Source organism: Ochotona curzoniae, unplaced genomic scaffold (assembly GCF_017591425.1).
Source record: "Ochotona curzoniae isolate NIBS_2020 unplaced genomic scaffold, NIBS_Ocur_1.0 contig_523, whole genome shotgun sequence".
NCBI classification, from domain to species: domain Eukaryota; kingdom Metazoa; phylum Chordata; class Mammalia; order Lagomorpha; family Ochotonidae; genus Ochotona; species Ochotona curzoniae.
In genome coordinates, this window is record NW_024466459.1 from 9,038,287 (window position 1) to 9,066,268 (window position 27,982).

Consider the following 27,982-nt stretch of genomic DNA (forward strand, 5'->3'; position numbering starts at 1 on the left):
TAAGACCTGCCGCTATGGTTGAGACAGGTTCCCGCGAGCGTTTCTACAAAGGGAATGGCGCGTAATGGGGCCGGAGTGGGTGTGTGTGTGGAGTGGTGATGTGTTGAGAAGCGCAGGGACCGAAGAGGTGACGAGGAAGACGGGTCGGGCGCAGAGCTGAGGCGACGTTGCCCATGGCCCTTTGTCTAGAAGTTCCCGCGGCGTGGAAAGGAAGATCAGGACCCATAGGATGCGCGTTGGGAATTGTACAAAGCGGCCCTTGTGGACAGACAGGCCCTGTTTGCAACCCCAGATGAACTTTGCCTTCTCCTGACAGGGCAGGCCAACACCAAGGGCAGGGAGGAACCGCTGCGACTCCCTTCCCCGTCACGCCAAGGTGGGTTGCGTGGGGGGAGTTAGAGTTATCCCACCGTCAATGAGCATCGTGTCAGAAAAACCCCGGAGGTCACACCCATGCTGGCTGATGCTGCCCTAATTAAGCAGTCCTGGGTGCTGTCGGCCGCAGAGTCAGGTGTGCCTGCATGCTTTCTGGAACGCACACCTGCCCCTTAAACCACACCCTCTTTGTAGCTAAAAAGGTTGGCATCATAGCCTGGAATAAAGCCCACACCTGCCTGGTGGTGTCCCAGCTGCTCAACTTCCTCTAAAAAAAAAAAATGTATTCATTTTATTGTAAAGTCAGGTATACACAGAGGAGGAGAGATCTTCCATCTGTTGATTCATTCCCCAAGTGACCACAACGGCCAAAGCTGAGCCGGAAGCTAGGAGCAGGAAGCTGGATGGGAAGCAGGGCGGCCAGGATTAGAATTAATGCCCAAGTGGGATCTTGGCTGCTCCACCACTGATTCAGCTCCCTGTGAACAGCAGCAGAGAGGATGGTCCACGTGCCTGGGCCCCTGCCCTCAGGTGGGACACCCAGATGAAGTTTCTGGCTCTTGGCTTTTCCTGGCCGTTTGGGAAGTAATCCAGCAGATGAGAGAGATCTTTGGCACTCTGCCTTTCAAATAAAATTGTTTAAAAAGATGACACGCACTGTATTCTGTTCAAGTAGTTCTGACGCCAGGGAAAGCACATCATATTATCCAGAATGCTTTGCTTCCCAAATGAGTTGCTTCGTGTACCCCAGGAGGTTTGTGGAAATGGCTTTGACCTCTTGATAAAGTGAGGGAAGTTCTGATAGCCCCTGTGTTCACATACTGTTAAAGCTATTTGAAAAGCAAAGTCACAGAATGGGAAACAGATAGAGGTCTTTTTTCCACTGCTTCACTCCCATAGCAGCGGCAACAGCCAGGACTGGGCCAGGCTGAAGCCAGGAGCTAAATCTGGGGTCTCCCACATGGGCTCAGGGGCCTAAACAGGTGGACAATCCTCTGCTGCTTTCCCAGGTGCATTAGTAAGGAATTGATCAGAAATGGAGGGCCTGGCAGCCGTGGCCTAGCAGCTAAAGTCCTCGACTTGAATGCGCCAGGATCCCATGTGGCACCAGTTCTAATCCCGGCAGTCCCACTTCCCATCCAGCTCTCAGCTTGTGGCCTGGGAGAGCAGCTGAGGACGGCCCAATGCTTTGGGATCCTGCACCCATGTGGGAGACCTGGAGGAAGTTCCTGGCTCCTGGCTCCGGATCAACACAGTCCCAGCCGTTGTGCTCACTTGGGGAGTGAATCTTCGGATGGAAGATCTTCCTCTCTGTTTCTTCTCATCTCTGTATATCTGATTTTGTAATAAAAAATAAAATAAATCTTAAAAAAAAAAAAAAAAAGAAGAAGAAGAAGTGGAGCCTCCATGGGCCCAGCATGATTACATAGCAGTTAAAGTCCTCACCTTGAACGCACCAGGATCCCATATGGGTGCTGGTTCTAATCCTGGTGGCCCTGCTTCCCATTCAGCTCCCTGCCTGTGGCCTGGGAAAGCAGTTAAGGATGGCCAAAAGCTCTAGGACCCTGCACCCACCTGGGAGACCCAGAAGAAACTCCTGACTGGCTCAGCTCCAGCCGTTGCGGTTGCTTGGGGAGTGAACCATTGGACGGAAGATCTCCTCCTCTCTGTATGTCTGCCTTTCCAATAAAAATAAATACATCTTTAAAAAGAAGTGGAGCTCCTGGGAACTGAACCAGCTCCTCTATGGGATTGGGCGCTATAAACAGTGGCATAACCCATTACACCACAGTTCTGTTCTGAATGCTATATGATTTTTTTTAAAGGATTTATTTATTTGAAAGGCAGAGTTGAAGAGAGGGAGAGATAGAGAAAGCTCTTTCATCTGCTGATTCACTCCCCAAATGGCCACAGTGACGTAGGCTGGGCCAGGTGAAGCCAGCAGACAGGATCTCCAAATGGGTCTCCCACATGGTTAGCGTGGTGCTTTTGCTGTTGCTTTCCCAGGTGTATCAGCAAGGACCTGGATGGGAAGTGGAGCAGTTGGTACTGAAATTGGCACCTTTTCAAGATATAGGCATTGTAGGCAGTAGCTCAGCCTAATGTCAGCCTGTAAATCAAATTTAAAGTCATATTCATTTCAAGCAAACACTTTAATGTTGTTTATTAGGGAGAATGAGCCTGACGCTGGTGGCCTTGGCATGAACCCTGTGGTGCTGCGTAGTTGCTGCAGGTGGCCCCCAGAGCCTCACAATGGTAGGTGGGGTAAAGGGTAAGCTGTGGGAACGTGAACACTGTCCCTCCCCCTCCCCCCAACTGCACTAGGTGCAGACACCCCCTGCCCAAGCTGCCATGGGGGCCCGGCAACAGGTCCAACTCTCCTCCCAGATGTCATGAGTAAATCCTCCCAAGCCCGAAGATCACAGGCTTGGAAGTGCCCTGGCAGAGCCCGAGTGCATGGAATGCCATGGGGGCTGAGTGCCCACCCACAGGATGCAGGACCGTTATGGGGTAATGGGACAGAGATTCCTGTCTTCTCATCCGAAAAAGAGTGCCGACCTGAGGCTGAGACCAGCAGTCAGCAAGGACGTGGTGCTGATCGGCAGTGTTAGCCCCGGGTTCTGCCAACCTGCTAGGAGCGTTCCGCTGTGCTGGCATTAGGAGCCGAGGACTGGAAGAGAACACTTGCCAGCACCTGGCACTCTTGCTGGAAGGGCTTGCCTGAGGCCTGTGGGAGTGCAGGAAAGGAGAGCTTGCTGGCCACGCCCGGGCCCACTGCTGCCCATGGGGCACCGTTCTCCAACAGCGGAAAGCATAGAGACCTTCTGTCTCTAAAAGCTGTTGCACGTCTCCAGTTGGGACACGAGTTCAGTGTTTGGTTGTGTTCATGTGATTTGCTTGCCCCCTTTTAGGCACTGAAAGCCAAGAAAGGATTGAAAGGTAAGTGGAGAGGTGGAAAGCCACCCGCCCTGACGTCGAATATGGTAAAGGTTTTTCAGAAAACTCATGGGGAATGCTTATGGGAAAGCTATGCATAAGTGTTATATATATATTTTTTTTGGTGGGGAGCACTCTTTGAATTTCTTTTTTCTACTTTTAGAAAATATCTATTTATTTATTTGGAAAGGGAGTGACACGGAGCGAGGGGAGGGAGAACGGACTTCCATCCTCTGGCTCACTCCACATGCACCTGCAGTTAAGGCTTGGGTGGGGTTGAAGGAAGTAGCCAGGAACTCTCGCCAGATCTCCCACGTGAGGCTGGGTGAGGTGGTGGAGATCACGCTTCGTGCTGCCTGCCTCCCAGGTGTGTCAGCAGGAAACTGGAATAGAAAAAGAGCAAAGGCTCAATCCCTGACACTCCAGTGTGGGCCATGGGCGGCTTAATGCATTGTGCCACGATGCCTGCACCTCCACACACTTGCTGAAGCACTTCGTACGTGTCTTGTCCCCATCACCCATGAATGATCCGTATCTGTTTAAGTGTTCTTGATATAAGGCTTGCTGTTTTTCCCATAATTCCACAGACAGCCTTAATCTTCTAGGATTCTCCCCTGAACACTTCTGCCTCAATGGCCTTCAGGGAAATGCAGAAGTAGACCAGATGGGCTTTTAGGAAACACCTTCTCTGAGCTATGTGATTGGAACAGAACTAATCTCGCTCAGCTCTCAGAACCAGGGTGGGTGTCCGGGCACCTCATCCAGGGAGGGCTGTCAGCGGGAGGGATGTAAGGAGGGTGCTGGCAGGAGAGGCATCGTCTGGGTCCAGGCATCTTGGGTGCTTTTCCCACACTACTGCAGGTTTTGTTGAGTGGGGAGAACCAAGCTTGGGTGGGAGAGGCAGCAGACAGGAAGTCCCCTTGAAAACCTGCCCCCCTCATCCCGAGACGGTGACTTCAGTTCTATCTGCGGGGAGTGTCAGCAAGGCCTTGCATCTGTGGCCAGTGATGGCAGGATGTGGCCTGAGCTCCCACAGGAGAGACGTCTGCCTCCCCAGGGTGAACCCTAAGGCTGGGGTGCATGCATCAAGGGTCACTCTTGTCCTTCCTGAAGTTCTCATGGCTTTTTTTTTTGTTCCAGGCTCCATTGATGAGGTGCTTGGCGACCTTCTGGGGGATGATAGTAAGTGTCCCTTCCAATAATTTTCTAGGTTGGGCCTTGTATTTTGCTTTTTAAGCTTTTATTTTAAACAAACAAACAAACAAAAAAAAACTTTTCATTTACTGGTTCACTCCTCACATGTCTGTAACAGCAGTGTTGTGCCAAGCCAAAGTTGGGAACCAAGAATTCCATTCTCATCTCCTACACGAGTGACAGGGAACCAAGTGCTTGGACCATTTTCTGCTGCCCTCCCAGGCACATTAGCAGAAAGCTGGATTGGAAGCAGTGGGATACCTACTGGTCATTGCAAGCAGTGGCTTTACCTGTTTTGCCATAATACCAGCCCCGTCTCTTTTTTTTAATTGGAAAGCCAGTTATACAGAGAGGGGGAAAGACAGAGAAGATCTCCTGTCCAATGGTTCACTCCCCAAGTGACCGCAATGGCTGGAGCTGAGCCAATCCAGAGCCAGGAACTTCTTCCCGTCCCCCATGTGGGTGCAGGGTCCCAAGGCTTTGGGCCATCCACGACTGCTTTCCCAGGTCACAGGCAGGGAGCTGGATGGGAAGTGGGCTGCCGGGGTTAGAACTGGCATCCATATGGGATCCTGGTGCGTGCAAGGCAAGGACTTTAACTGCTATGCAAGTGCGCTGGGCTCGAGAGAGAATCTTCTGTGCTCTAGTTCACTCCCTCAATGCCTGCAGCAGTCAGGACCGGGCCAGGCTAATGCCCGGGAGCCAGGAATTCCATCTTCCTCTCCCACATGGATGGCAGGAGCCCAAGTACTAGTCCTTGGATCATCTGCTGCTGCTCTCCCACATGAGCAGGATCTGGGGTGGTGCCCTGGGTCTTGAACTGGCACTCCAGTACATGGTGCAAGCTTCTCTAAGCAACAGCTTAACCTGCGCCTCAGGTTAACCTGTGCCTCGATGGCAGCCCCTTATTCCCGCCTTGAGTGAGTGTCGAGTTGGTGTCCGACTATGCCTATGATGTGTGTGAGCATGTTTTTGTGTTTCGGCCATGTTAGTGGTCACCTTGGAGACCTGCAGTTGGGTTACATGAGTCGTTCCTGTGTTTACCACATGGCTCCCTCCTCCTTGGTGTCCCAGGTACTATACTGAGGAGCAGGGCTCTGGGGCCCTGGAGGCACAGACCTCCCCCCACAATGTGCCCCAACCTACACCTTGGGCCTGTGGCAGTTTCCTGGTCACAACCTGGGCTGTGGTCAGGGTGAGACTTCCTTTGCCTCCTGCTGGCACTGCAGGTTGACTTACACCTTGTAGGTCTCACAGTGCCACCCCATTCAGAGTAGGGTGCTGTGCTCAGCTGAGTGATGGCTTCTCCATCTTTTTCTTTCCTTACCAGTGTCGTTCCCTGAGAAGCCTATGACCCGAGCTGCACATGGCAGAGACACCACAGGTGCATCTCAAGGACTTGCTTCAAAGACTGGAGCCAAGTAAGACAGGACCTCCGGGCTGGGGTCCTCTGACCCCCCTGCGCTCGTTGTACCCAGATTTTGAGATCCCCAGAAATCATCAGGAGTCTGAAGTTGATGCAAACACATAAGGGCAGTTTATTCGGACTAGCCTAGGCTCCCAGCCATCATCCCAGTGGGATTTGGGAAGAGGGTGGCAGCAGCAACAGCAGCAGTAGTAGCAGAAGCTGCAGCAGAAGCAGAAGGGGCAGAAGAAGGACCGAGGTTGGACAGCACAGGGTTTTTATATATTTCAGGCCAATTCCATATAACTATACAGTCATGATTGATTGGTGTAACTGTTAACTTTTTTATTTATTTATTTATTTTCTTTTAACTTTTAAAGGGCAAGTTGGCAGGCTTCTGTTGGTGGGTTTGAAGCGAGCAACTTTCAAATAGTACACACTGGTGGGCTAGAGGGTAATGAGCAAGTCTTCCCTAACAAGCACACCAGGGGCTCCTTCCTGAGGAGTGTTCTGCCTATGGGACTTGCCAAGTGTCACATAGGCCATCAGGCCTGGAGTTCACACAGCTCCCCAGCCAAGCAAGCAAGGCAGAACCCATGTTCCCCACGCTCTTGTTCCTCCAGCCCTCGCTTCCCACTTGGCATGTACCAGTCTGACATCAGCAGTTTGCACCCGCTTGCGTCAGGCCTGGTCATTGAAGAAGCCTTGGGGGATAGAAAGAACGGAGCGGAAGGACCGGTCCCAGGTCCTCAGGCAGTCCTGAGCCCCGGGCAGTGTCTCCTTCCGAGGCTTCGGGATTGCTCTTTTGCCTCTCTCCTGACAGGTGAGGCGCTTGGAGGTGAGGCCAGAGCGGTCAGGGTTTGAAGTATTTGAAACAGGTCCTATGGCTTTAAGAACATTGGAAAAGTGCTGCATCCAGTGGCCTGTGTCCTCCCAGAGCAGCTTGTCCCGGTCCCTTGTGCTGTCCCAGCCGCTCATCCTTCAGAATCAGCTGGTGTCCTGGGGCTGCAGGCGAATGCTGCCACTTCCACCCCTTTGCAGGTCCCTCCTGGAAGACAACAATCTCTTTGGCACCAGAGAAGGCCTGGCTGCAGCTAATGCTGAGGTGAGCCCATCCCCCTGCCCATCGCAGCCTGCTCATTGACACCAAACACCAGTGGTGTTGGCACAGTGGCCACATGCTGTGGCTGCTCACAGATGGACCGAAACCTACAGCTTGCTATGCCTCCATGCCCTGTCACAGCGCCTGGGTTCCATCTGGCTCCAGCCCCTGACTATGCAGACTCTAGGACTCAGCCGTGCTGGTTCAAGGGGCTGGGTTCCTGCCACCCTCAGTCTGGGCTGAGTTCCTGCCCTGTAGCTTTGTCTGGGCTCAGTTCCACCACTGTGGGCATTTGGGAAGAGAAGCAGAGTTCTCCATGTCTTCTGTCTCTTGAGAAAGAAAATAATATTGTGGTTGTCGTTTTTCAAAATATTTGTTTGTTTGAGATACAGTGTTACAGAGAGAATGAGAGCTTCCATCCACCAATTCACCCTCAGATGACCATAGCAGGCAGGGCTGGGCCAGATGGAAAGCAGGCGCAAAGAGCTTCTTCCAGATCTCCATGTGGGTGCAGGGGCCCGAGCACTTGGGCTTTCTTGAGCACTCTGATGCTTTCCCAGGCACATTGACAGGATGCTAGATTAGAAATGGAGCAGCTGGGATTCAAACCAGTGCCCATACCAAGTGCTGTGGCAAAGACAGCGGCTCAACCCACTATGCCACGATGCCGTCCCCAAGAAGATAATGTTTAAAAAGAAATCCCTGTAAGTGTAGTACAATACATAAGACCTAAGGGCTTCCAAAGCCGTGTCCTAGCTCCCATCCCTGCCACAGGCTGGAGAATGGAGCTTGATCCACTCTCGGAGTCTAGGATATTGCCCCTTCCCTTAAGAAGCCCAGAGCATTCAGGTGCCTGGATAGAAAGTAGCCTGACAGGTCCTGTGGTGGCAGTGTCCTCCAGGTGGGCAGCACTCACTGGGCCTCTGTCTCAGGGGGCGTCTGACATGCAATGACCAGCCCCTGAGGGAAGCACCACAGGACCCCTCCTGTGGCACCCCTTGGCTCAGCTCTGCCTCTGCTAAGCCCTCTGTACTCGCAGAGGCAGTGGGCCAGGGGCTGGGACCCCAAGTGTCGCCCTGGACTGACCTGTATCCTTGACCTTCCTGTGGCCTTAGGTTTCAGATGTCTCAGAAGCCGACCCGCAGGCCTTGCTCCAGGTAATGAAACAGCAGGTTCTCAGTAGGTCTGGCAGGATGACACTGCTGGACTATCCCGTGAAAGCAGGGCTTGGGGACTGGTGGGGTGACACTGCTGGACTGTCCCGTGTAAGCAAGGCTGGCAGGTGACGCTGCCAGACTGTTCCATGTCAGCGGGGCCGGGGGCTGGTGGTGTGATGCTGCCGGACTGTCCTGTATTAGCAGGGCTGGGGCTGGGAGCTGGCGGGGTGAAGCCGCTGGACTGTTCCTTGTCAGTGGGGCTGGGGGGTTGGTGGGCTGACGCTGCTGGAGTCTCCCATGTCCTGTGAGGACTCATGCTACTGAGCCTTTTTTTTTTATTGTGCAAGATTGGAGTTCACCCAGGGGCTAGGGCCCTTGCCTCTCTGGGTCTGACCCGTTCTTGTGGCCTCTGGAGACTGGACGATCCCTACCAGAGGCGCCCCATGTGAAATAGGGCCAGCTCCAGCTGCGACTCACCTGACTGGTCCCTCTGCAGTCTCTCCCCCCGCGGCAGCAGGGCAACACCAGACCATCTTCCCAAATGTCTGCTCTGAGCTTCCCCTGTAGTTCCCTGCGTAGCCCTGTCCAAGTGCCCTTTGGTCCAGCTATCTGCTAACCAGATCAAGTCCAAAGCTGACCTTTGCGCTGGGCTTTTAAAGACACAAACGCTGGATTCACATACAAGCAGAATCCTAGCCACCTCCTCCTGGCCCCACTTCCAGCGACAGTGCCGTTTGGTCTGCCCTCAGTTCCTCAGCTCTTCTGCTTCATCTGGGCCAAGACCAAGCTCTGGGACCCACCCAGAGGGGCTCTAGAGCAGCACTGCCTGCCCCCTTATTGGGCCGTCTTTGGTGGTGACACTGAGTCTGTCCTTCTAGAACCCACAACAGAGCCCCTTGTACCACTCTGCTTACTTTGGGTTCCTCAAACCTTCCTAAATGTTCTCAGCAATGTGCTCTGTTGTCCCAGTGCTGCCCCTGGCAGCAGGTGGCAGTCCTGCAACCCTCTGACCGCTCTACTCACTGTGTCCCAGGAATTGGATGAAATGGACGCCGACTTCTTAGGCCTGAAGAAGTCTCACCCAGCCCCTGGCAGGATGGCTGCAAAGAGCTCTGGGAAAGGAATATCTTCCGGGAACCCCAAACCTGCAGACAAGTTGACAGCCAGTGAGAAAGGTGAATGAGAGGGGGTTTCTTGAGGCTGCTGCGCACACTGGAGGCTCTAGGAAGTTTTCATGTGCTGTGGGTCTCCCAGCCAGGGGTGGGGAGAGCAGGCTGTGAATTGTATGATTGTGAGTATGTGTGGGTATGTATGGGGGCGGGGGAGTGCAGCCATACTGAGCATCCTCCCACCCTGCTGCACCAGTTCCCCAGTCATAAGTCGGGCCATTCCTGGAAGCAAAGCTTTGCAGTGGCCTCCTGAGTCCTGTTTGTCTGCAATGGCATGTGATGAGGGCAGGGAGTGGCCTTCCACACACTGTCCTGCCAGAAACCCACATGAGAACTAGGAAAGTGGAGTGCCTCCCTCTCGTGCCATGTCCACGGCCAAGGGCCCTCAGCTTCCCAAGATGAAATGTAGCCAGCCCCACGACCCTATCTGTGGTCCGGGTCAGGAGGGCCCTGACCCACAACTGTGCCTTCTTGGTCCTTCCTGCAGCAGACACGGTTCCTGCCAGAAGGCCACCTGCTCCAGGCAGCTTTGGGCATCAGCCCAGGAGGTTTTCCTCGGAAGGTACCAGAAACCCCTGGGACCCTCTGTTCTAAGAAGAGAGTCGCCTGGGTGGTGTTCATTCACCCGCACTCGCCTCGCTGTGGGCGTCAGAGAAGCGGAGAGCTGGGGCCGGTTTAGCTCCGCTGGATGCTGGGAGGGGCTGGTGTTTGGGGAACTTGATTGCGAGGACTTTGAGGCCAGGCATAAAACGAAGGTTTTATTAAGTGTAGAAAATGGCCATTTGCCTTCATGAATGCACAGATGTTCTCCTGTTCTGATGCCCTAAAGATGTTTCTAGAAGGCCACATACCAGCAGAGACAGAAGGCCCCTGGGTGAGCCTGGGCCTCCCAACAGGCGTGGGGCACCTGCCTCCCTCTCCCCTCACCAAGCCCCTTCCATGACCCACCCTCTAGATACCAAGTGGCTTACACATGTATTAGAGCAGTGAGAAAGTGTGACTCAGGTGACAGCTGGCTGCCTGAGCCAAGTGCTGTCGTCCAATTCTGCTTTCCTTCTGACTGGGAGCCTCGGAGGACCCACTGGCAGGTCTTCTGTCCAATGATGAGGAGGAAGTTGCCAAGAAGACCCCCAGGATCGAGAGTAAAACATCTTCTGGCAAGGTTCCCCGCACCCTCCGAGAGCAAGGTGGGATGCTGGGGCTTGTGGCTCCTCCCGGGGGTGTAGACTGTTGACAACAGCTGATAGCTTGCTGCTGCATAACCCAGGGTGGGGGCCTCGGGTCAGAGGTCAGGGAAGGTGGGAGTGGAGTAAGGGGGTGGGCAGGGCACAGAGACCACTGCCTTCCCACACCCCCAGCCATTTCAGAACCCCATTGAGGGGTGGAAAGCTATGATCTTCCAGCCCTGGGGTCTATCTTTCAGGCCCCTCCATTCCCCTAACTCCTGGGGACACCCCTGTCCGAAAGAAAGATGACTCGCTGTTTGATGATGGAGATGATCTCATGGCTGCCTTGGGGTTTGGGGACAGCCCCAAGACGGAGAAGAGGCTGACGGGAGAACAGTAAGCACCCTTAGGCACCAAGGTTCCCAGGCCAGCTCAGGAGTGGGAATGGTGCCACCCACTGCCCCCCCAAAAGCCCTTCATAGCCCCAAGCTCCTGCAACGTGCTCTATCCTGCAGGGAAGGGCCCCGCCCGGCCCGTGCTAAGCTGGATGAGCTGCTGGGCCGCAGCACGACCGCCAGCCTCCTGGCTCGCCCGGGCACTGCAGAGCGCGGGGAATTCAAGCTGGACAAGAAGTACCAGAGACCACAGGGTGAGGGAGCCAGGAGGCCCGCCTCTGCCCCAAGTCCGTACATGAGCGCTGTACAAGCCTGCAGTTATGAGCCCCCTGGCGGGGAGCAGACACGGGAAAGGGAGAGCTCCCCACGACAGCCCCCAGTGAGCAGCAGCCTAACACACAGCATTGTACACCTCTACAACCGAGCCAGACTGGTGAGAGAGTCTGTCACGGGCAGCTAAGATGCCGCCTGCGTGCCCCTCTCCTGGATCTAAGTGCCCAGGTGACCTCACCTCCACCTCTGATGCAGCGTCCTGCTGACGTGCACCCTGGCAGGCGGCAGGCAGTGATGGCCCAAGTCCTTGGGACCCTGCATGGGAGACCTGGCTGTGTTCCAGGATCCTGCCTTTGGCCTGACCCATTCCTGGCTGGTGGGGGCATTTGGGGAGCGAAACAATGGATGGGAAATCTTTCTCTCTTTCTCCCTCTCTGTTACTCTTAAAATAGTAATGGAAAGGCTCCATAGAAACACTCTGTAGTTGGTTGTCACAGTGAAGACATCACCTAACAGTTCTTATTCTCATTTTCATAAGAAAGAGATGTTCCAACATCGCCTGGTTTACTCTCCAAATACCTGCAGCAGCTGCAGCTGGGCCAGGTCTCCCCGATGAGTGGCTCCTGCCATGGTCCTTGGGCCATCTCTTACTGCTCCTAGAGCATCCCTTAGCGAGAAGCTATAAGAGGGAACAAAATCAGGTCCCAAGCCCTGCGGAACGGGATGCGGCCTCTTAACCACCGGGTGAAACTCCCACTCTAGCGGTTTGTTTCTCAGCAGGTCTGTAGTGTTCCGTGCCACATGACCATGATGCCCATCCTGCTCATGAGTGTAAAGCCACTGGCTCTGACTCAGTCATTTTTCTGACCTTATGATACAATAGGTAGCAGTTCACGGTTTGAAAAGTGCTGCTTCAGGCCCAGGTTTGTCAGTGTTGGCCAGAGGTCACCTGTTGAGCATCATTCCTGTAACATGGTCACTGGGCCTTCGCTTGTGGGGTCCTGGGACCCAGGGCAGGACAGGCTCCTGATCCTTGCAGCCCCCAGCGGTCTTGCGCTGCTGCCATTGCTTCCGGCTGAGAAGGGCACTGCCACCCGTGCCCGTGCTGGCCAGGGGGGTAGAAGCTTGCCACGAAGCCAGCCGATCCGATTGTGATCATGGGCTCCTTCCTTAGCAGACAAAGAAGACTTGTGGGGTGACGAAGACTTCACCTTTGGGGCCTACCAGCCCACCGTGGCTGCCACCGAGGGCCGGCAGTCCCGCCGGCAGTCAGTCAGGTAAGAGGGCCTCCTAGGAGCTTGGCTTCTGCAACAGGTGCACGCTGGGGAAAGCAGCCCCCAGTGGCTTCCACCCTCTGCACCTGCAGCCTTGGGCAGGGGTGCTGGGCACAAGGCACTGGGCTCTGGGAGTGTGGAAGGAAGAAAAGGGCTGCCCACACTGGACAGGGGAGGGACACGGCTCTCCTGGAGCCTGATCTAGGATTCCACCCTAGCCCCCTGGAAGGGAAGATGTGCTTATCTGTTCCTGAAGGCCCCCAAGCTTTCACTGTGGGGTGGCCGTAACACAGGGATTGGCAAGACCATCGTTTCAACATGATGGCCTCCCAAGACCCTGCTCACAGACCTGCCATGGCAGTCTTGACAGCACGCCCCATGCATTTGCCACAGAAAGGTGAATTGGTGAATTTGGAGTCCTATCCTATTATTGGTATCTGTTTTTAAAAGTCATCTCACACTTGTGGGAATGTTGTTATTCCCTTGAAAGGCAGGATTACAGAGAGGGACAAGGAATCGTCCATCTGCTGGTTTACTCCCGAAACCTGGGCCAGACGCTTCTGCCATGTGGGTGGCAGGGTCCTCTTCTGTTTTCCCAGATACATTAGCAGGGAGCTGGATGCCATGTGGGATGCCAGTATTTCAGATGGCAGCTTAATGCAGCACCAGTTCCCACAAAATATTCTCAATCCTGGGAAACTGCTGCCCCCATCAGTAACAAACAGAAAACAGAATGGCTGTTGGTGACTGACTTTCTGGAAACACTCCTCCCACGGCTGTTTTGCTCTGGGTGTGTGCCCCTGGCTGCGATTGGCTCCTGGCCTCTGTGGGTGGAATGTCCCAATTTCTTGTGTGGAAGTCAGGCTATCCAAAAATTCTTGTCTGCATGGATAGCACACAGCATGCCACTGCCCTGCAGCAGGTGCAGAGGCCCCGGCTTGCCAGGCCCCGGCTGGCCACGCCAAGGACCCAGGAGCCATGGACTCCTCACTGGGCTCAGCAGCCAAGAGAAGAGCTGTAAAGGAGGGCTGCTTCCAGGCCTCACAGCCTCTCTCTGTCTTGAAGTAGGTTCTTAGCAGAAGGTAACACAGACCCCAGAGGGGACCCAAGCTGCAAGCAGAGCCCACCAGCAGCCTCCAGCCCCATGCACAGCAGGAAGGGAGGCGCTGACTGGTTGGGCCTCAAGGACGACGGCCTGGACCTGCTTTCTCCATCTCCCACTCGGGAGACCCAACACGGAGGCCCCCCAGGGCCCTCTCCAAGCCAGCACTCGGCCCCAGCCAGACTGCCCTCCTCAGCGGCAAAGCCACCTGTTGAAGGTGCTGTGTCCCCTACCAAAACCTGCCAAGCATCCAAGCTGGGAGCATCCGTGGAGAAGGAGGAGGAAGACTGGCTGACACATGCCTTGTCTCGGAAAAAGTCTCAAGTTCCGGCTAAAGAGGAGCGTGCTGAAGCCACCGGCAGCCCGGATGCAGGCGAGACAGCTGTGCACGTCATTCCCAGCAGGTGACCAAAGGGGATGAGTCGTAAGTGACCACTGAGGCAGGAGGACAGGTCAGGCAAAGCTGGGAGAGGCCATAGGAAGTGGTTTGTCACCAGAGCCCAGGAGTGGGGACCTGGTGGTATTGTGACAGCCAAGGATATCTCTAGGTGCCAGGGTGATGTGAGGAAAGCAGAGACGAAAAGCAAAGCTGCTTCCCGCACGGGCCCTGACAGCCAGGACCAAGCTGAGCCTCAGCCTAGAGCTCAGCAATGCTGGGTGAGCTGAGATGAGGTTCAGCTTCAGCTTCACTCCAGGGCGCGAGACGTGGCCAGTGCCATCCCCAGGACAGTGTGTGTTGGCCGCAGTGCAGCGGGTGCTGAGATGGGGAGCAGGTGCCGGTGGGGAAGGGCCACCCACAGAGATAGTTCTGACAGGATGGTGGCACCAGAAGGGGGCTGAGCGCATGCCGGGGGCATCTTCATCCCCCTAACCTGGGCTTGTGTCTCCCTCCTCCCACTCACTCTCAGCCAAGCTGTCCCTGGAGGGACCTCGGGAACAGCAGCCCACCAAGAAACCCTGACCGCCAGGCCTGCAGCAGGCTCCATCCACAGCCGGAGCACAGCGTGAGTGGTAGCAGTGGCCCCTGCCCGGCCGGCGGTGTGGCATACAACACCTGCACCGGGTCCATTGCTGCTTCTGGAAGCCAGCCCCATCCCCTCCAGCAGCTGTGAGGCTTGAACCTTTTCCTTTTTTTTTTAAGAAATTATTTATTTACTTGAAAGTCAGTTACAAAGACCAGAAGACAGACAGAGTGGTCTCGCGTCCACTGGTTTACTCTCCAGGGCTGGGTCAGCTAAAGCCAGGAGCCAGGAGCGTCTTCCTTGTCCCCCTACAAGGGTCATAGGGACCCAGAATACTTGGGTTGCCCTTGGCTGCTTCTCCCAGGCCAATCTCGGGGAACTGGATTGGAAGTGGAGCAGCCGAGACGTGACCGCAGGCAGTGGCTTTACCCCATGTGCCGCCGTGCCAGTCCCAGGGCCTGTGCTCTCAGCCACCTGTGCCAGCTTTTCCTGGGCACTCTGCAGCCCTGGAGTCCCCCTCTCACTTGTTCCCCCACAGAGCATCATTCACCCTGCTCTGTCCCTATGTCTTCAGGTCACCCGTGACTTGGAACCAGGCTGCCTTGGCCCCGCCAGCAGGTGACCCAAAAACAGGAGCTGCCCCTGGAGACCTCCCTGGTGCTGGTTTGTTTTCTGTTTTGGTTTGGGGGTTTCAGCTCCAGGTGAGGGAAGGACCTGGCAGCTGGTGATAGGGGGTTAGACATGAATGGTGTTGGAAACTTCTGGGCCTCTTCCTACTCATTCCCTGCTTTCATGTTGCAGAGCCCACGGGTGTCTTCCCGAGTACCCAGGAACACACAGGGCTCCCTCTACCTGTCCAGGTGGGTCTCACAGCCAGAGGCAGCACTGGCAGTTAGACCTGGCACCCTGCTGGAAAAAAGCCTGCCACATGTGTCTAGTGTGACACCAGCCGGCTCCTGCAGCATCCCCTGCCAGCACCTTCCTAGACTTTAAATCTTGCAATCTTCCCGTGCCAGGCTGAAGGGGCCGCTGAAGTGGAGCTGGGGGCCAGGGCTGACCGTGTCCTTGCTCCACCTGGAAAGCCTCCTCTGTTCTGCTGTTACCCTCTTCCTCCTCTTATTCCCTTGGCGGCTATCACCTTTGACTCATGGGCCCAAGAGGCATGGCCCAGGAGACGGTGGGTGGGGGAGCTTGCAGAACTGCATGAGTGTCTCACGTGGCCTGAGAGCAAAGACCTGTGTCACAGTTGAGACTTGGCCCCGTCTTGGGCCCTGGGGACCCCTCTTGGGCGAGAAGGGGGCTGCTTTTCCTGATCAGGCCTCAAGGGGGCAGTGTGCTGCTGAGCACTCAGCGGCAGCAACCAAGGCCCTGCTAGGACTGGGCCCAGGCCAGGGCTGGGACTCAGCCGGACTCTTGACCCCGCCTGACTGGCACATCTACTTTTCCTGCAGCCCCTGATCCCAGAGTCCCTGGCACGGAACTTGCTGCTAGGCACAGAGTACCAAAAGCAACTCCTGGCAACTCAGGTGCAGCTCCAGGGAGGCACCACCCAACTCCAAGCTGAGCTGCTGCAAAGCCAGGCCCGGCTGGCAGAGCTGGAGGCGCAGGTGAGGTCCCCAGGGCAGGGCTGGGAGGTGGGGAGAAACAAGGGGCAGATATCATGCCAGGCTGGAAGGCACAGCAGCCAGGAGCACAGAGGTGAGGCTTCCCCTCCCCCCCACGCCCCCGGCCCTCGCAGGTGCGGAAGCTGCAGCTGGAACGGACTCAGCACGGGCTGCTGCTGGAGAGCCTGCAGCAGCGGCACCAGGCTGACCTGGAGCTCATTGAGAGCGCCCACAGGTACCTGTGGCATCCTCCCGGGGAAGGGGGCCCACACCGACATGCTGGGAGAGGCCCTCTAGGTGGGTGTCCCTCTGTGAGCAGAAGCCGTGTCAAGATGCTTGAAACAACCTACGAGCAGCGGGAAGAGCGGCTCCGGCGAGAGAACGAGGAGCTGGCAGCCCGGTGTGTGTCGCAGCGCCAGGAGGCCGAGCAGGCCCGCGCGGAGCTCACGGCCCAGCACCAGCGGCGTTTGGCCACCGCTGTACAGGAGAAGGACCAGGAGGTGGAGCGGCTGCGGGAGCTGCAGCGGTGAGGGCTTCGGGGTGCGGGCTGGGGCAGCACGCAGCCTGCGTCAGCTTAGGTTAGCACACTTGGCAGGAAGAGGCCCGGGGAAGACTTGTAGCTGAGAAGGTGCTCAGGGGAGTGCCGGCGTGGGCCAGGCCTCCGTAGTACCTCTGCAGCCAGCCTGTCAGGATTGCGGGTCCCTTTGCCTGTGGACAGAGGCCCCTGCTACGTAAGAGAAGGATTCTCTTGACGCACTAGGCAGGTGGAACAGAGAAGCTGGGGAGACCAAGGCAGCGCCCCAGAGAGGAGGAGATGTGCCGGAAGCCAGCTTCCGCTGGGGCCTGCTGCGGTGGGTGTGCCTCCAGCCCCGTGGCAACCCTGAGCACCCCATCCCACCCAGCATGTCCATCTTGGAAATGCGCAAGGACCACGAGGAGCAGCTGCAGCGGCTGAAGTTGCTCAAGGACCAGGAGATTGACGCCGTGACTAGTGCCACCTCCCACACGCGGTGCGTGCCACGAGTGCCTGAGGCCCGCAGCCTGGGCTGAGAGCCCCAGCTCGGACTGACCCGCTGCTCTTCCAGGTCCCTCAACGGCGTCATCGAGCAGATGGAGAAGTTCTCCAGCAGCCTGAATGAGCTCTCCTCCCGCGTGGAGGCCTCACACCTCACTGCCTCCCAGGAGTGGGAGCTGGGCGCCCGGCAGCGCGATGAGCAGCTCCGAGGTACCGGCGACCCACCTCCTGGCAGGGGCAGGGAGGGCTGGGGACATGGCACTGAGCACCTGCCGGGCCCCCAGTGCTGCAGGAGCGGCTGGGCCGGCAGCAACGGGACATGGAGGAGGAGCGCAGCCAGCTGCAGGCAGTGATCGGGAAGATGGAGGCGCGCCTGAGTGAGCAGAACAGGCTCCTGGAGCAGGTGAGCGTCCCACACAGCGCCCCCGCCACTGCCCTCCTCAGCCTGCCCGCATATCTCACACCCCACGCCCTCGCCCTCCTCAGCCTGCCCCGCACGCCCCTGCCCCCCGCCACTGCCCTCCTCAGCCTGCCCCCATGTCTCACACCCCACGCCCCCCCCTCCTCAGCCGGCCCCCACACACACACCCCACATCCCCTGCCCCCACCCTCCTCAGCATGGTCCCACTTGCCCCTTCTTGCCCTCCACTCCCCGCAGCCCCTGCCCAGTCTTGAGCTCACAGGAGCCACTGGCTTTGACCAGCATACAAAATCCTGGACCCTCAGCCCTGACTGCTCAGCTCCCACCCCCATCAGCTCCCTCCATGCCCTCCCGTACCTTCCCGGCACACAAGCTGGCCTCTAGCACTGCCCCAGCTTCCTCCGTCAGGGCAGGCACGTTGGGACTCCCTGCTGTCTTTCAAGCGTCCTGAAGTAATGTCTCTTTGAACTGGATTCAAACGCGTTTTATTCAAAAAAAGCAAAATTCAGGAAATATTAGGAAATAAAAATGACCACTAGTCAGGAATGCCACTGACACGATGCGGGTCCCATAGCCATGCCAACGGGCAGCCTCCCCTCCCGAGACTGTACCCGTTCTCTTCCTGCAGCTGGGCCCAGGAGGCTTTGCAGGTCTGGGAGAAGGAGGAGTTAGTGGTGCTAGGTGGGTGTGCACAGCTCGCAGCGCAGGGGACCACCGCTCTTGCCCTTCCCCTGCAGGAGCGCTGGCGAGTGAATGCCGAGCAGTCCAAAGCCGAGAGCACACAGCGCGCCCTGGAGGAGCAGAGGAAGGTCATGGCTCAGCAACTGGCCATGGAGCGGGCAGAGCTGGACAGGGCCAAGGTGAGTGCCACCCGGCACCCAGCCGCTGACCACCACCACCACCCCCTGCCACCCCGGGGACACCGAGGCCGTTCCGCCCACACAGAGCGCCCTGCTGGAGGAGCAGAAGTCCGTGATGGACAAGTGCGCCGAGGAGCGGCGGCGCCTGGCAGCCGAGTGGGCAGACTTCTTCACACAGCAGAAGCTGAGCAAGGAGCGGGAGGCACGGGAGGTGGAGCGGGCGCTGCAGGCAGACAGCCAGCGGGAGGGTGCCCTCGTCACCCTGGCCAAGGTAGGGCTCACGCCTCCAGCAGGGAGGAGGCTTCCTGGCTTGGGAGAGAGGGTCCTGGTCACAGCTGGCCAGGGAAACCACAGCCATTGCATCTCACCGTAAGGTGTTGTGTGATCCATGTTGCCCCATGCGGTCCTCTGGGCAGACCCCGGACTTGGATCCTACAGGCTGAGCCTGCCTCAGTCACATAGCTTGTGGGGACAGCCCCAAGCTTGTGCCTCAATCTCCTCGAGGTGAAGGAGGCCCCAGAATTCTGGCCCGGGCCTGGCACAGCCTCAAGCGGTAAGTTGGCCAAGCCTGCGCTGTCTCCAGGAGCAGGCGGAGCTCAAGATCAAGGCCAGCGAGCTCCGGGCCAAGGAGGAGCAGCTGGCGGCCGAGCGGGAGGCCGTGGAGCGCGAGCGGCAGGAGCTGCGGCTGGAGAAGGAGAGGGTGAAGGCTTCCGCCCTGCGCCTGCAGCTCCGCACGGAGGAGGTGGAGAGCATGAGCAAGGTGGGGCTGGGCTGCGGGCTGCAAGCCCCGGCCGTCCTCCCATCCCGGCCAGCCCTCACCCAGAGTCCTGCCTGCAGGTGGCCTCGGCCAAGTACGAGGACGGGGAGCGGGCACTGCATGAGGCCCGGCAGGCGCAGTCGGAGCAGCAGGCCCGGCTGCAGGCGGTGCAGCAGCAGCAGGAGCGGTTGCGGCAGCAGGAGCAACACATGCACCAAGTGAGAGCCCGCCCGTTTGGCCGCTGTCGTCCACCCGCTCAGCCACCAGAACCCCCCGTGCTACCCCCCAGACTCCTGCCATCACAGCTCATGCTTCTCTCTGGGTCTGTGACAGGAGCAACTGAAACTGGCACAGCAGAGGGTGCAGCTCGACCGGATCCAACAGGACGTGCCCTCCAGTCTTGCCCGGCTGCTTCCCAGGCCCCGGGGCCCCGTAGCCCCCAGCCTGCACGGTAAATGGCCCCACCAGTCCACGGCACACAGGGCCTCCTCACTGCTCAGGTTAGGGGCCTTAAGATTTATTTATTTGAGAAACAGCAACATGGGCCCAGCGCTGTGGCCTAGTGGCTGGAGTCTTTGCCTTGCACGCACTAGGACCCCATGAGGGTGCCGGTTCTAATCCTGGCATCCCCACTTGCCATTGCAACCACTTGGGGAGTGAATAACTGTCTCTCCTCCTCTCTGTGTGTCTGACTTTCCAGTGAAAATGAATAAATATTTGGGGGAAAATGAAAGGAAGAAAAAAACAGGTGCAAACAGAGAGGAGAGATTTTTTTTTTCATGCTTGATCAGCCAGAAAGGCTGAGGGGCAATGAGAAAATATTTCAAAGTTGTATCTATTTGAGAGTCATAGTTAGAGAGAGGAAAAGACACAGGGCTTCCACCCACTGGATCACCCTGCACAGGGCCACAGGGACAGGGCTGGGTAAGCACAGCCAGGAGCTTCATCTGGTCTCCCCCAGGAGTGGCAGGCGCCCACCCAGGCCGGCCTCTGCTGCTTCCGAGGTGCACCAGCAGGGAGCTGGATGGGAAGCAGAGCAGCCAAGACTCAAAGCAGGAACTCAGATGACTGACGCCAGCACCACAGGTGGCAGCTTAACCCACTGCACCTCCACCCTGGCCCCATCTTGTCGTTGCCTTTGGACACCTATGATACATGTAAGCTAGAGAAAGTAATCAGAAATGGAGGAGAAAAAAAGCTCATTTTACAAGTATCCCCTCAGCTGTGGTCTCAAATCTGGAGAGAAACACCACTACTGCTGTGGGCACTGCTGTGCGTCGGTACAAAGAACAGCTGGGGTGTTTTGTTGCTGTTGTTTTGTTTTATTTTGTTTTTTAAGAGTATCTGAATAACCTAAAAATTTTGTTTTTATTTATTTGTAAGGCAGAGTTACCTAGAGAGAGACAGAGACTTCATCCCCTGGTTCACCCCCCAGATGGTCACAGTGGCTGCGGCTGGACGGGCCAAAGCCAGGAGCTTCTCCCAGGCCTCCCGTGTGGGGGCAGGGACCCGAGCACCTGGCCATTCTGCACTGCTTCCCTGTGCCTCCTAGCACGGGGCCGGGTGGAAGTAGAGCAGCTGGGACACGAACAGGCACCCACAGGACCCAGTGCTTGGAAGGCAAGGATTTTAGCCACTGAGCCATCATACAGACCACACTATTAATTTTTGTAAAGGTTTATTTATTTATTTATTTATTTGTAACTTAGGGCTACATAGAGGAGGAGACAGATTTCCCTTCTGCCAGTTCACTCTGCAATGGCTGCAGTGGCAGGGGCTGGGCCAGGCCAAAGCCAGAAGTCCAGAGCTTTTTCCAGATGTCCTGCATAGATGTCGGGACCCAGTCATTCCAGCCGTCCTCCACTGCTTTCTCAGGCCCATGAGCAGGGAGCTGGGTGAAGTGGGAGTTGAATTGGCACCCATAAGGGATGCTAGCTCCACAGGCCACATTGTACCATGCTGTGGGGCAGCGCTGAGCCCTTGAGAGGGCCTGTAACCGACCTTGAGGTACATGTGTGCAGGTTTGCTGGGTGATCCCTCCCCGGGCACGCCCATTCCCATCTGAGGACCCTGTGGTCCCCAAGGCCAGCAGCTCCATGCTGGGAACCTTCGTCCATACGTCCCTGCCCCTTGCCCCGTCGTTTCCTTCCAGTCAGTTCCTGCAGACGTGTCTGGCAGAAGCATGTTCCCCAGGCTTTTCTGAGTGTTTGGGAGCTGGCCCCGGGGCTCAGCCGGGACCCTGACCTGACTCCCGCCTGGCCGTTCCAGCTCCTGTTGCTGTGGCCCCCAGCTGCAGCCAGCCCCCTGCCGGCCCGGACCCTGCACACCTCTACGCCCGTCTGCTGCTGCTGAGGCACACAGCTGAGCAGGTGGGTGGCATCGCCCTTGGGTCCCCTGCTCATGTTGGGGACAAGCAGAGCCCCTCCAGCTCAAGACAGACGCGACAGGGAGCATACTGGGGCCGTGAGGGGCAGGCAGAAGACAGCACGCCGGGGTCGTGGGGGCGGGAGACAGGACACAGAGCCAGGGAGACCCCCACCTGCAGCCCCCGGCTCTGTGCAACACTGTCGGCCCAGGTCAGAGGTGTCAGCCCAAGAGCGTGGCCTGAGTGCTCAGTGCTGCAGGCCTCGCTGCTCTGTGAGCTCTGACCCCCCCACCCAGGGGACGGAGGCTGAGGCTGAGACAGGAAGTGGTGAGTTGCTAAGCTCTGCAGCCCATGGGGTCCTCACTGGTGTGAACACCTCTTCTATATGCCCGGGCTCTCCTCTGCATGCCCCCCTGCCTGCTGCCCCTCGCCCCCAGCCCCAGGCTGAGCCAGGGAGTGGTTAGGGAGGGGACACCCGCGGCCCGGGGGTGCACCTCTCAGCTCGCAGAGATGTGACCGCTCTCCGGATCTGCCTGGCAGGACCGTGACTTCCTGGAGAATGAGCAATTCTTCCTGGAGACCCTGAAGAAGGCCTCGTACAACCTGCCCTCCCACTCAGCCTGACAGCCATCCACAGGGAGTGCCTGTCCACGGGGGGTGTGTCCTCACCAGAGCACACCCTGCTGCCTTCGTGCCCTGCCAAGGCTGGTCCTGCCTCACTACAGCTCGTCCTCACTGACACCGCACCCGCAAGGTGCAGCGGCCATGGGGGCCTCATGCCGCAGCAGTCTCACCAGTCTGGACCCACCTACCGCAGGCATCTGGCGCACCCTAAGGGTCTGAACCCAGTGAACACCCCAACTCCTGCCAGGTCCATAGGCAGAGGGGCGTGAGGTCCCCGGCATGGGGGCCACTATAACCTTCTGGCCCTTCTACTGAGGGGTCCCCTCCTTAACGATGACACAGAAAAGGCTCTTCTGACCTCGTGGAGAGATGGCAAGAGGGCTGAGCTTCTGGGGGTGGGGAGACTGTGCTGCTGCTGCGCCAGCAGGGGCCACCCTTCAGTGTGCCACACTCTCCAGCTTGTGCCAAGTCCTGGCCACACTCTTGCGCAGCCCAAGCAACCGACTGGCTGAGCGCCCCCAGCTGGCTTCTGGCCTTTGCCTGCGCCTCCAGGTGCTCGCCAGTCAGGGTGGGAGCAGTGGGAGGGACCCTGAGAGCTGCTGTCCACCTGCCCGAAGCCACAGCTCGGCAAGAAGGAAGGTTCTGCAGCGGGATTGTGCCCCATGGCGGGGACAGAGGACCGGGCCTGCAAGGGTCACACCACCCAGTAGCTGCCGCCTGCTCCTCTGCCAGGCCAGCCAGGGGTCCAGAGTCTGGGTGACTGCCCAGCCGACCCAGGGCACACTGGCTCAGCTAGGCCCACGGGCTCCTAAGCCTCTGGCGGGAAGCCTTTCCCATGTTCTGGCAGAGGAAAGCACACGTGTGTGGAGAGGCCGAGAGGGCTCAGGGCAGCGGCGTGTCCATCATTTGCCTTGGGCACAGCTGTCAGGCCTGTGTCGTTCAGCGAGTTACACTACAGGCTGTGGAGCCATTAAATCAATATATTCCTAACATCTGGATTTTTTATTTGTTTGAAAAGGGACATATAGAGATTTTCCGTCCTCTGCTTCCCCCCTTCCCTTCCCCTAAACAGACACAGTGGCCAGGGCCTTTCTCCAGGTCTCCCACACGGCTGATAGGGCCAAACACTTGGGCCATCCCCTGCTGCTTTCCCAGGGGCGTTAGCAGGGAGCTGGATTGGGAGTGGTGAAGCCAGACATGAGCTGGTGCCCTCATGGGATGCTGGCATAGTTATTTACTTCAATATCTGTTGATTAAAGAGGCAGAGATTGCATCCATCCACTACATTCATTTCTCAAACGCCCACAACAGCCAGGGCTGGCTGGCCCCACAGCGGCGGGCAGGGAAGGTACTGCGGGTAACTTCCTCCTCGGGACACAAGGGGTCAGGGACACAGGTGCACTGAGCAGTGTCTATGGCAGTAACAGGAAACCGGACTCAGGAGTGGGGCAGGACTCAGCAGGCACTGCCGTGGGCCGCAGGCGTCCTCGCGGTTCACCAGTGGCTGGCTTCCTTGGCAGCAACCCACAGAGCTTGTACTTCTCTATTCGCTATTTGCCAGAAAGACTAGTCCCCGAGGGCAGCTATTCCATCAAGTCCAACTTGTAAAGTGGATGGCCCAGCGCAGGCTCCTCCGGCCACGGGCACCACAGAGCCAGCACAAGGGAATGACCACATTGCTGCTTCCAGGGAAGTGACAGGGAGTGCGCCCTCTGGTGGAGCACAGCCCCTGGAGGAGCAGAGTTCTGGTGCTGGCTGAGGGCACGGCAGGCACCAGTTCCGGTGCTGCTGACATCAGGAGGGACATACCACGTTCCCTGAGAGCACACCGTCGGATCTGCACCAGAAGTGGGGGCCTCAGGTGGACAGGCTGTCTTGGGGCAGCTGGCACTTGGTCCCTAGGGTCGTGTGATGTGACTTTAGGAGCAGGGAAGATGGCTTTGGGTGTCTCCTTAGAAACATGTGGCCTTTGAGCATCTGCTTGTTGGAAATGCAGTGCCCGTCCTCTGGCTCGCTCCCCAACGTCCCCAGCAGCTGGGGCTGGGCAGGCGGGATTCAGTCTGGATCTCCCACCCGAATGGCAGAGGACCAGCCATCTGAGTCCAAGCCTACTGCCCTCCAGGGGGCTGCCTCAGCAGGAAACTGTGTCTGGTAACAGAACCTGGCGCCAAGGTCTGCTCCAAGACCGTGACCTTTAATGGTTATTGTTAAGATCTGTTTTTCATATTGGAAAGGCAGATTTTTGGATAGAAGGAGAAAGATCTCCTATCCACTGGTTCACTTGCCAAATGACCACAATGGTTAGAACTGAGCCAGGACCTTCTTCCAGTTTCCCACGCGGGTACAGGGTCCCAAGGCTTTGGGCCGTCCTCGACTGCTTTCCCAGGCCACAGGCAGGGAGCTGGATGGGAAGTGGAGCTGCCGGGACACAAACTGGCGCCCATTTGGGATCCCGGGGCACTTGATGATGGAGGATTAGCCTGTTGAGCCACAGTGCCTCCGATGCTGCAGGGTTCTGGTCCGGCTGTCCACCGCCTGCCAGAGCCTATTCCAGACACGACCTCCTGTTAACAGCGCCGCAAGGTAAGCACAGCGGCCCCTTCCTCTCCAAGTGCGGAAACTGCAAGTAGCCACAAACAAGGTCCTAATCCGGAACCCTGCGGGGCTCAGGACGTTCACGTAGAAGGGCGAGCGCCGCCTGGTGGCCGACTGCTGGCAGCCCCGCCCCGCCGCACAGAGGCCGCCTCCGGGGGCGGGGCCTGGGACGGGAGGGGTTTCGGGGAAAGGGGCGGGGCCTTACCCCGGCGTTCAGGCGTCGCCGCGGCCACCTGCGTCGGGGTCCTAGCGGCGGCAGAGGCGGCCCAAAGATGGCGGCGCCCTGGCGGCGAACCGTGCTTTGTGCAAGTCGGACATGGCGGGGCTTCAGCACGTCGGGTGAGGGGCCTGCGGACGCGAGCTCTGGGAGCCGGCCGGGCCCCTGCCCCCACTGCCGGCCTGACGCCCCGCTCTCCCTCCGCAGCCGCCCGCAGCCGCCGCGCCGCCCCCCTGGGGCCGATGCCCAACGAGGACCTGGACGTGAGCGATCTGGAGCGGCTGGAGAAGTACCGCAGCTTCGACCGCTACCGGCGCCGGGCCGAGCAGGAGGCGCGGGCCCCGCACTGGTGGCGGACCTACCGGGAGCACTTCCAGGAGGGGACAGGTGCGGGCGCCGAGCACTGAGCGACCTCAAGTCTTACCAGAATCGATTTATTAATCATGTGACAGAGTAACAGACAGATCTGCCATCCCCTGGTTCACTTTCCAAACGGCTGCAACAAAACAGACCAAAGCCCGGAGCCAGGATCTCTGGGTCTCCCACATGGGTGCAGGCGCCCAAGTGTCCAAGCCTTCCCAGGCACGTAGTAGGAAGCTGGGTCAGAAGGGGAAGAGCCGGGACTCGAACCTGATACTCAGATGAGGGGTGCTTAAAGGAAGGTAGCAGCTTAAACCCCACGTGACGTTCCTGCAACGACACCCTGGTGTGTGATGACAGCCAGCAGTGATCAGGTGGCACCCCTCACGTCGATGAGGCGGCAGCTTTGGGTTCACCTGCTGACCCGCTGGTCCCCACCAAGGGCTGGGCAGCCAGCAGCTCAGCGTGTTCTGTGAAAGGGAGGCCCGGGCTCTGGAACCGAGGCTTCACCTTCCCTTTCCACAGCAGAGCCCAAAGACGAGATTGACATCGGATTGCCTCCGCCCAGAGTCAGCCGGGCCCACCAGCTGCTGGAGAGGAAGCAGGCCTTGCGGGAACTGCGGGCCAACCCCGAGCAGGAGCGGGCTGCCCGCCTCCGCACAGGTGCGGCCCTCAGAGGCTGGGGCTCCTGGGTGCGCCCCACCGCGCCACTGCCCTGTATCCCAGCTGGCCTCCTTCCCCCGCAGCCAGCGTGCCCCTGGAGGCTGTGCGGGCCGAGTGGGAGCGGACCTGCGGCCCTCACCACAAGCAGCGCCTGGCCAGGTACTACGGCCTGTATCGGGACCTGTTCCACGGGGCCACCTTCGTGCCGCGAGTCGCCCTGCATGTGGCCTATGCCGTGGGTGAAGAGGACCAGCTGCCTGTGTACTGTGGCAACGAGGTGACCCCGACTGAGGTACCAGCACGCCCTGCCCTGCTCCCTTGCTCTGTGGGCCAAGGCTGCTCACCCAGCCTTCACTGGTGGCGCCTTTGGCCTCTGCCAAGCCCTGGTTGTGTGGCTGGAGCCCCCCTGGGATGTCTCGTGGGTGTAACAGATGCAGTCTCTCCCTGCCAGGCTGCCCAGCCCCCCGAGGTGACCTACGAGGCCGACGAGGGCTCCAGGTGGACACTGCTGCTCACCAACCTGGGTGGGTGTCCGGGGCTCCCCAGGCCTGCTGTCTGGGCGCCCCTCCCTGAGCCAGGGCTCTGAGTGCGGGGGCAGGGGAGGCGGCAGGGCCCTGGGTGCGGGGGCAGGGGAGGCGGCAGGGCCCTGGGTGCGGGGGGCAGGGGAGGTGGCAGGGCCCCTGGTGAGCAGGTGTTTGTACTGCAGATGGACACCTGCTGGAGCCTGACGCTGAGTACGTGCACTGGCTGGTGTGAGTATCCAGTGGGGGCCGGCGAGGGCAGCACCCAGATATCCAGGATCCCTGATTTACCTCATGCCCCAGGTTGAAGCCTCTCACCTGCCTCCCGGTCGTGTCAGGGGCTCTGTGGTCCTGGTGTGAGCTCGTACACAGCCCCCAAAGCAGCTGCTCCACGCACCCCCCTCGCCTCTCGGCTCACTCCTCAGATGCCTGCAGTGGCTGGGGCTGGGCCAGGGCAAAACCAGGAGCCCAGAACTGCCTCCAGGTGTCTGTGTGGGTGGCAGGACCCCCAGGGCTCCGGTCATCCTCGGCTGTCTTCCCAGGCACGCTGGCAGGGAGCTGGAGCAGCAGCAAAACAACCTCTACCACTCCGGGTGACCTGATGGGCATGCTGGGGCCATGCTGGCAGCACAGCTTTGGGGAGCAGCCGTGTACCCGGGTTTTTAACAGATGCTCTCCTCCCACAGAACTAACATTCCTGGCAACCGGCTGGCAGAAGGAGAGGAGTCCTGCCCCTACCTGCCCCCCTTCCCGGCCCGGGGTTCCGGCTTCCACCGCTATGCCTTCTTGCTCTTCAAGCAGGACGAAGCCATCGACTTCTCCGAGGACACCCGCCCCACCCCCTGGTAAAGCCCCACCTGGGCATGTTTGCTCCGCCCCCTCCCCTGACCTTGGCCTTGAGACCACAGAAGAGCAGTGTATGAGGCCGACCCTGAGGGGCTACCTTGGGGGGTCGCTCAGCAGCAGGAGGGGTGGGGCTCCAGGGCAGCGACCCACTCACACTCCTCTCACAGCTACCGGCTGGCCGAGCGCACCTTCCGCACCTTTGATTTCTACAAGAGGCACCAGGACGCCATGACCCCTGCCGGCCTGGCCTTCTTCCAGTGCCGCTGGGATGCCTCCGTCACACACGTCTTCCACCAGCTCCTGGGTAAGGCTGGGGTTTGAGGCGGCTGCGGGGCGCCTGCCCTAGGGGGAAGCCCCGTCCACACAGCTCCCGTCCCCATGCCCCTCTCTCCCCTGGCAGGAATGCGGGAGCCTGTGTTTGAGTTCGTGCGGCCGCCCCCTTACCACCCCAAGCAGAAGCGCTTCCCGCACCGGCAGCCCCTGCGCTACCTGGACCGCTATAGGGACAGCACGGAGCCCAGCTACGGCATTTACTGAGGGACGGCGTCCACTGCGGGCAGGGAGGGAAGGGGGCGCCCCGGGGCTGCGGCTGGAGTGGGAATAAAGATGGTTTCTCCCCCACC

General features: G+C 58.5%; 2 protein-coding genes across 3 annotated transcripts; both read left to right on the forward strand.

Annotated features, from left to right (window-relative positions):
• On the forward strand, positions 1-23,147 carry FBF1 (Fas binding factor 1). Its single transcript, XM_040989359.1, has 30 exons — positions 1-376; positions 2,546-2,631; positions 3,288-3,315; positions 4,453-4,494; positions 5,837-5,927; positions 6,953-7,016; positions 8,129-8,185; positions 9,204-9,336; positions 9,830-9,901; positions 10,407-10,526; positions 10,763-10,901; positions 11,021-11,154; positions 12,351-12,450; positions 13,516-13,953; positions 14,458-14,553; positions 15,086-15,174; positions 15,313-15,371; positions 15,963-16,118; positions 16,250-16,350; positions 16,435-16,641; positions 17,018-17,125; positions 17,201-17,340; positions 17,415-17,533; positions 18,289-18,411; positions 18,497-18,682; positions 18,995-19,171; positions 19,249-19,386; positions 19,502-19,619; positions 21,437-21,537; positions 22,074-23,147. Exons 2-30 carry the CDS (start codon positions 2,629-2,631, stop codon positions 22,155-22,157), a joined length of 3,423 nt encoding a protein of 1,140 aa, XP_040845293.1. The 5' UTR covers positions 1-376; positions 2,546-2,628; the 3' UTR covers positions 22,158-23,147.
• Positions 23,148-25,007: 1,860 nt separating this feature from the next.
• Positions 25,008-27,946, forward strand: MRPL38 (mitochondrial ribosomal protein L38). Of its 2 annotated transcripts, none has more exons than XM_040989648.1 (9): positions 25,008-25,091; positions 25,177-25,356; positions 25,855-25,992; positions 26,076-26,284; positions 26,444-26,516; positions 26,699-26,744; positions 27,200-27,358; positions 27,527-27,663; positions 27,760-27,946. In XM_040989648.1, exons 1-9 carry the CDS (start codon positions 25,025-25,027, stop codon positions 27,894-27,896), a joined length of 1,146 nt encoding a protein of 381 aa, XP_040845582.1. In that variant the 5' UTR covers positions 25,008-25,024; the 3' UTR covers positions 27,897-27,946. The 2 variants fall into 2 exon arrangements, with proteins under 2 accessions (XP_040845582.1, XP_040845583.1); XM_040989649.1 differs by having other exon boundaries at positions 25,858-25,992.
• Positions 27,947-27,982: the final 36 nt, after the last annotated feature.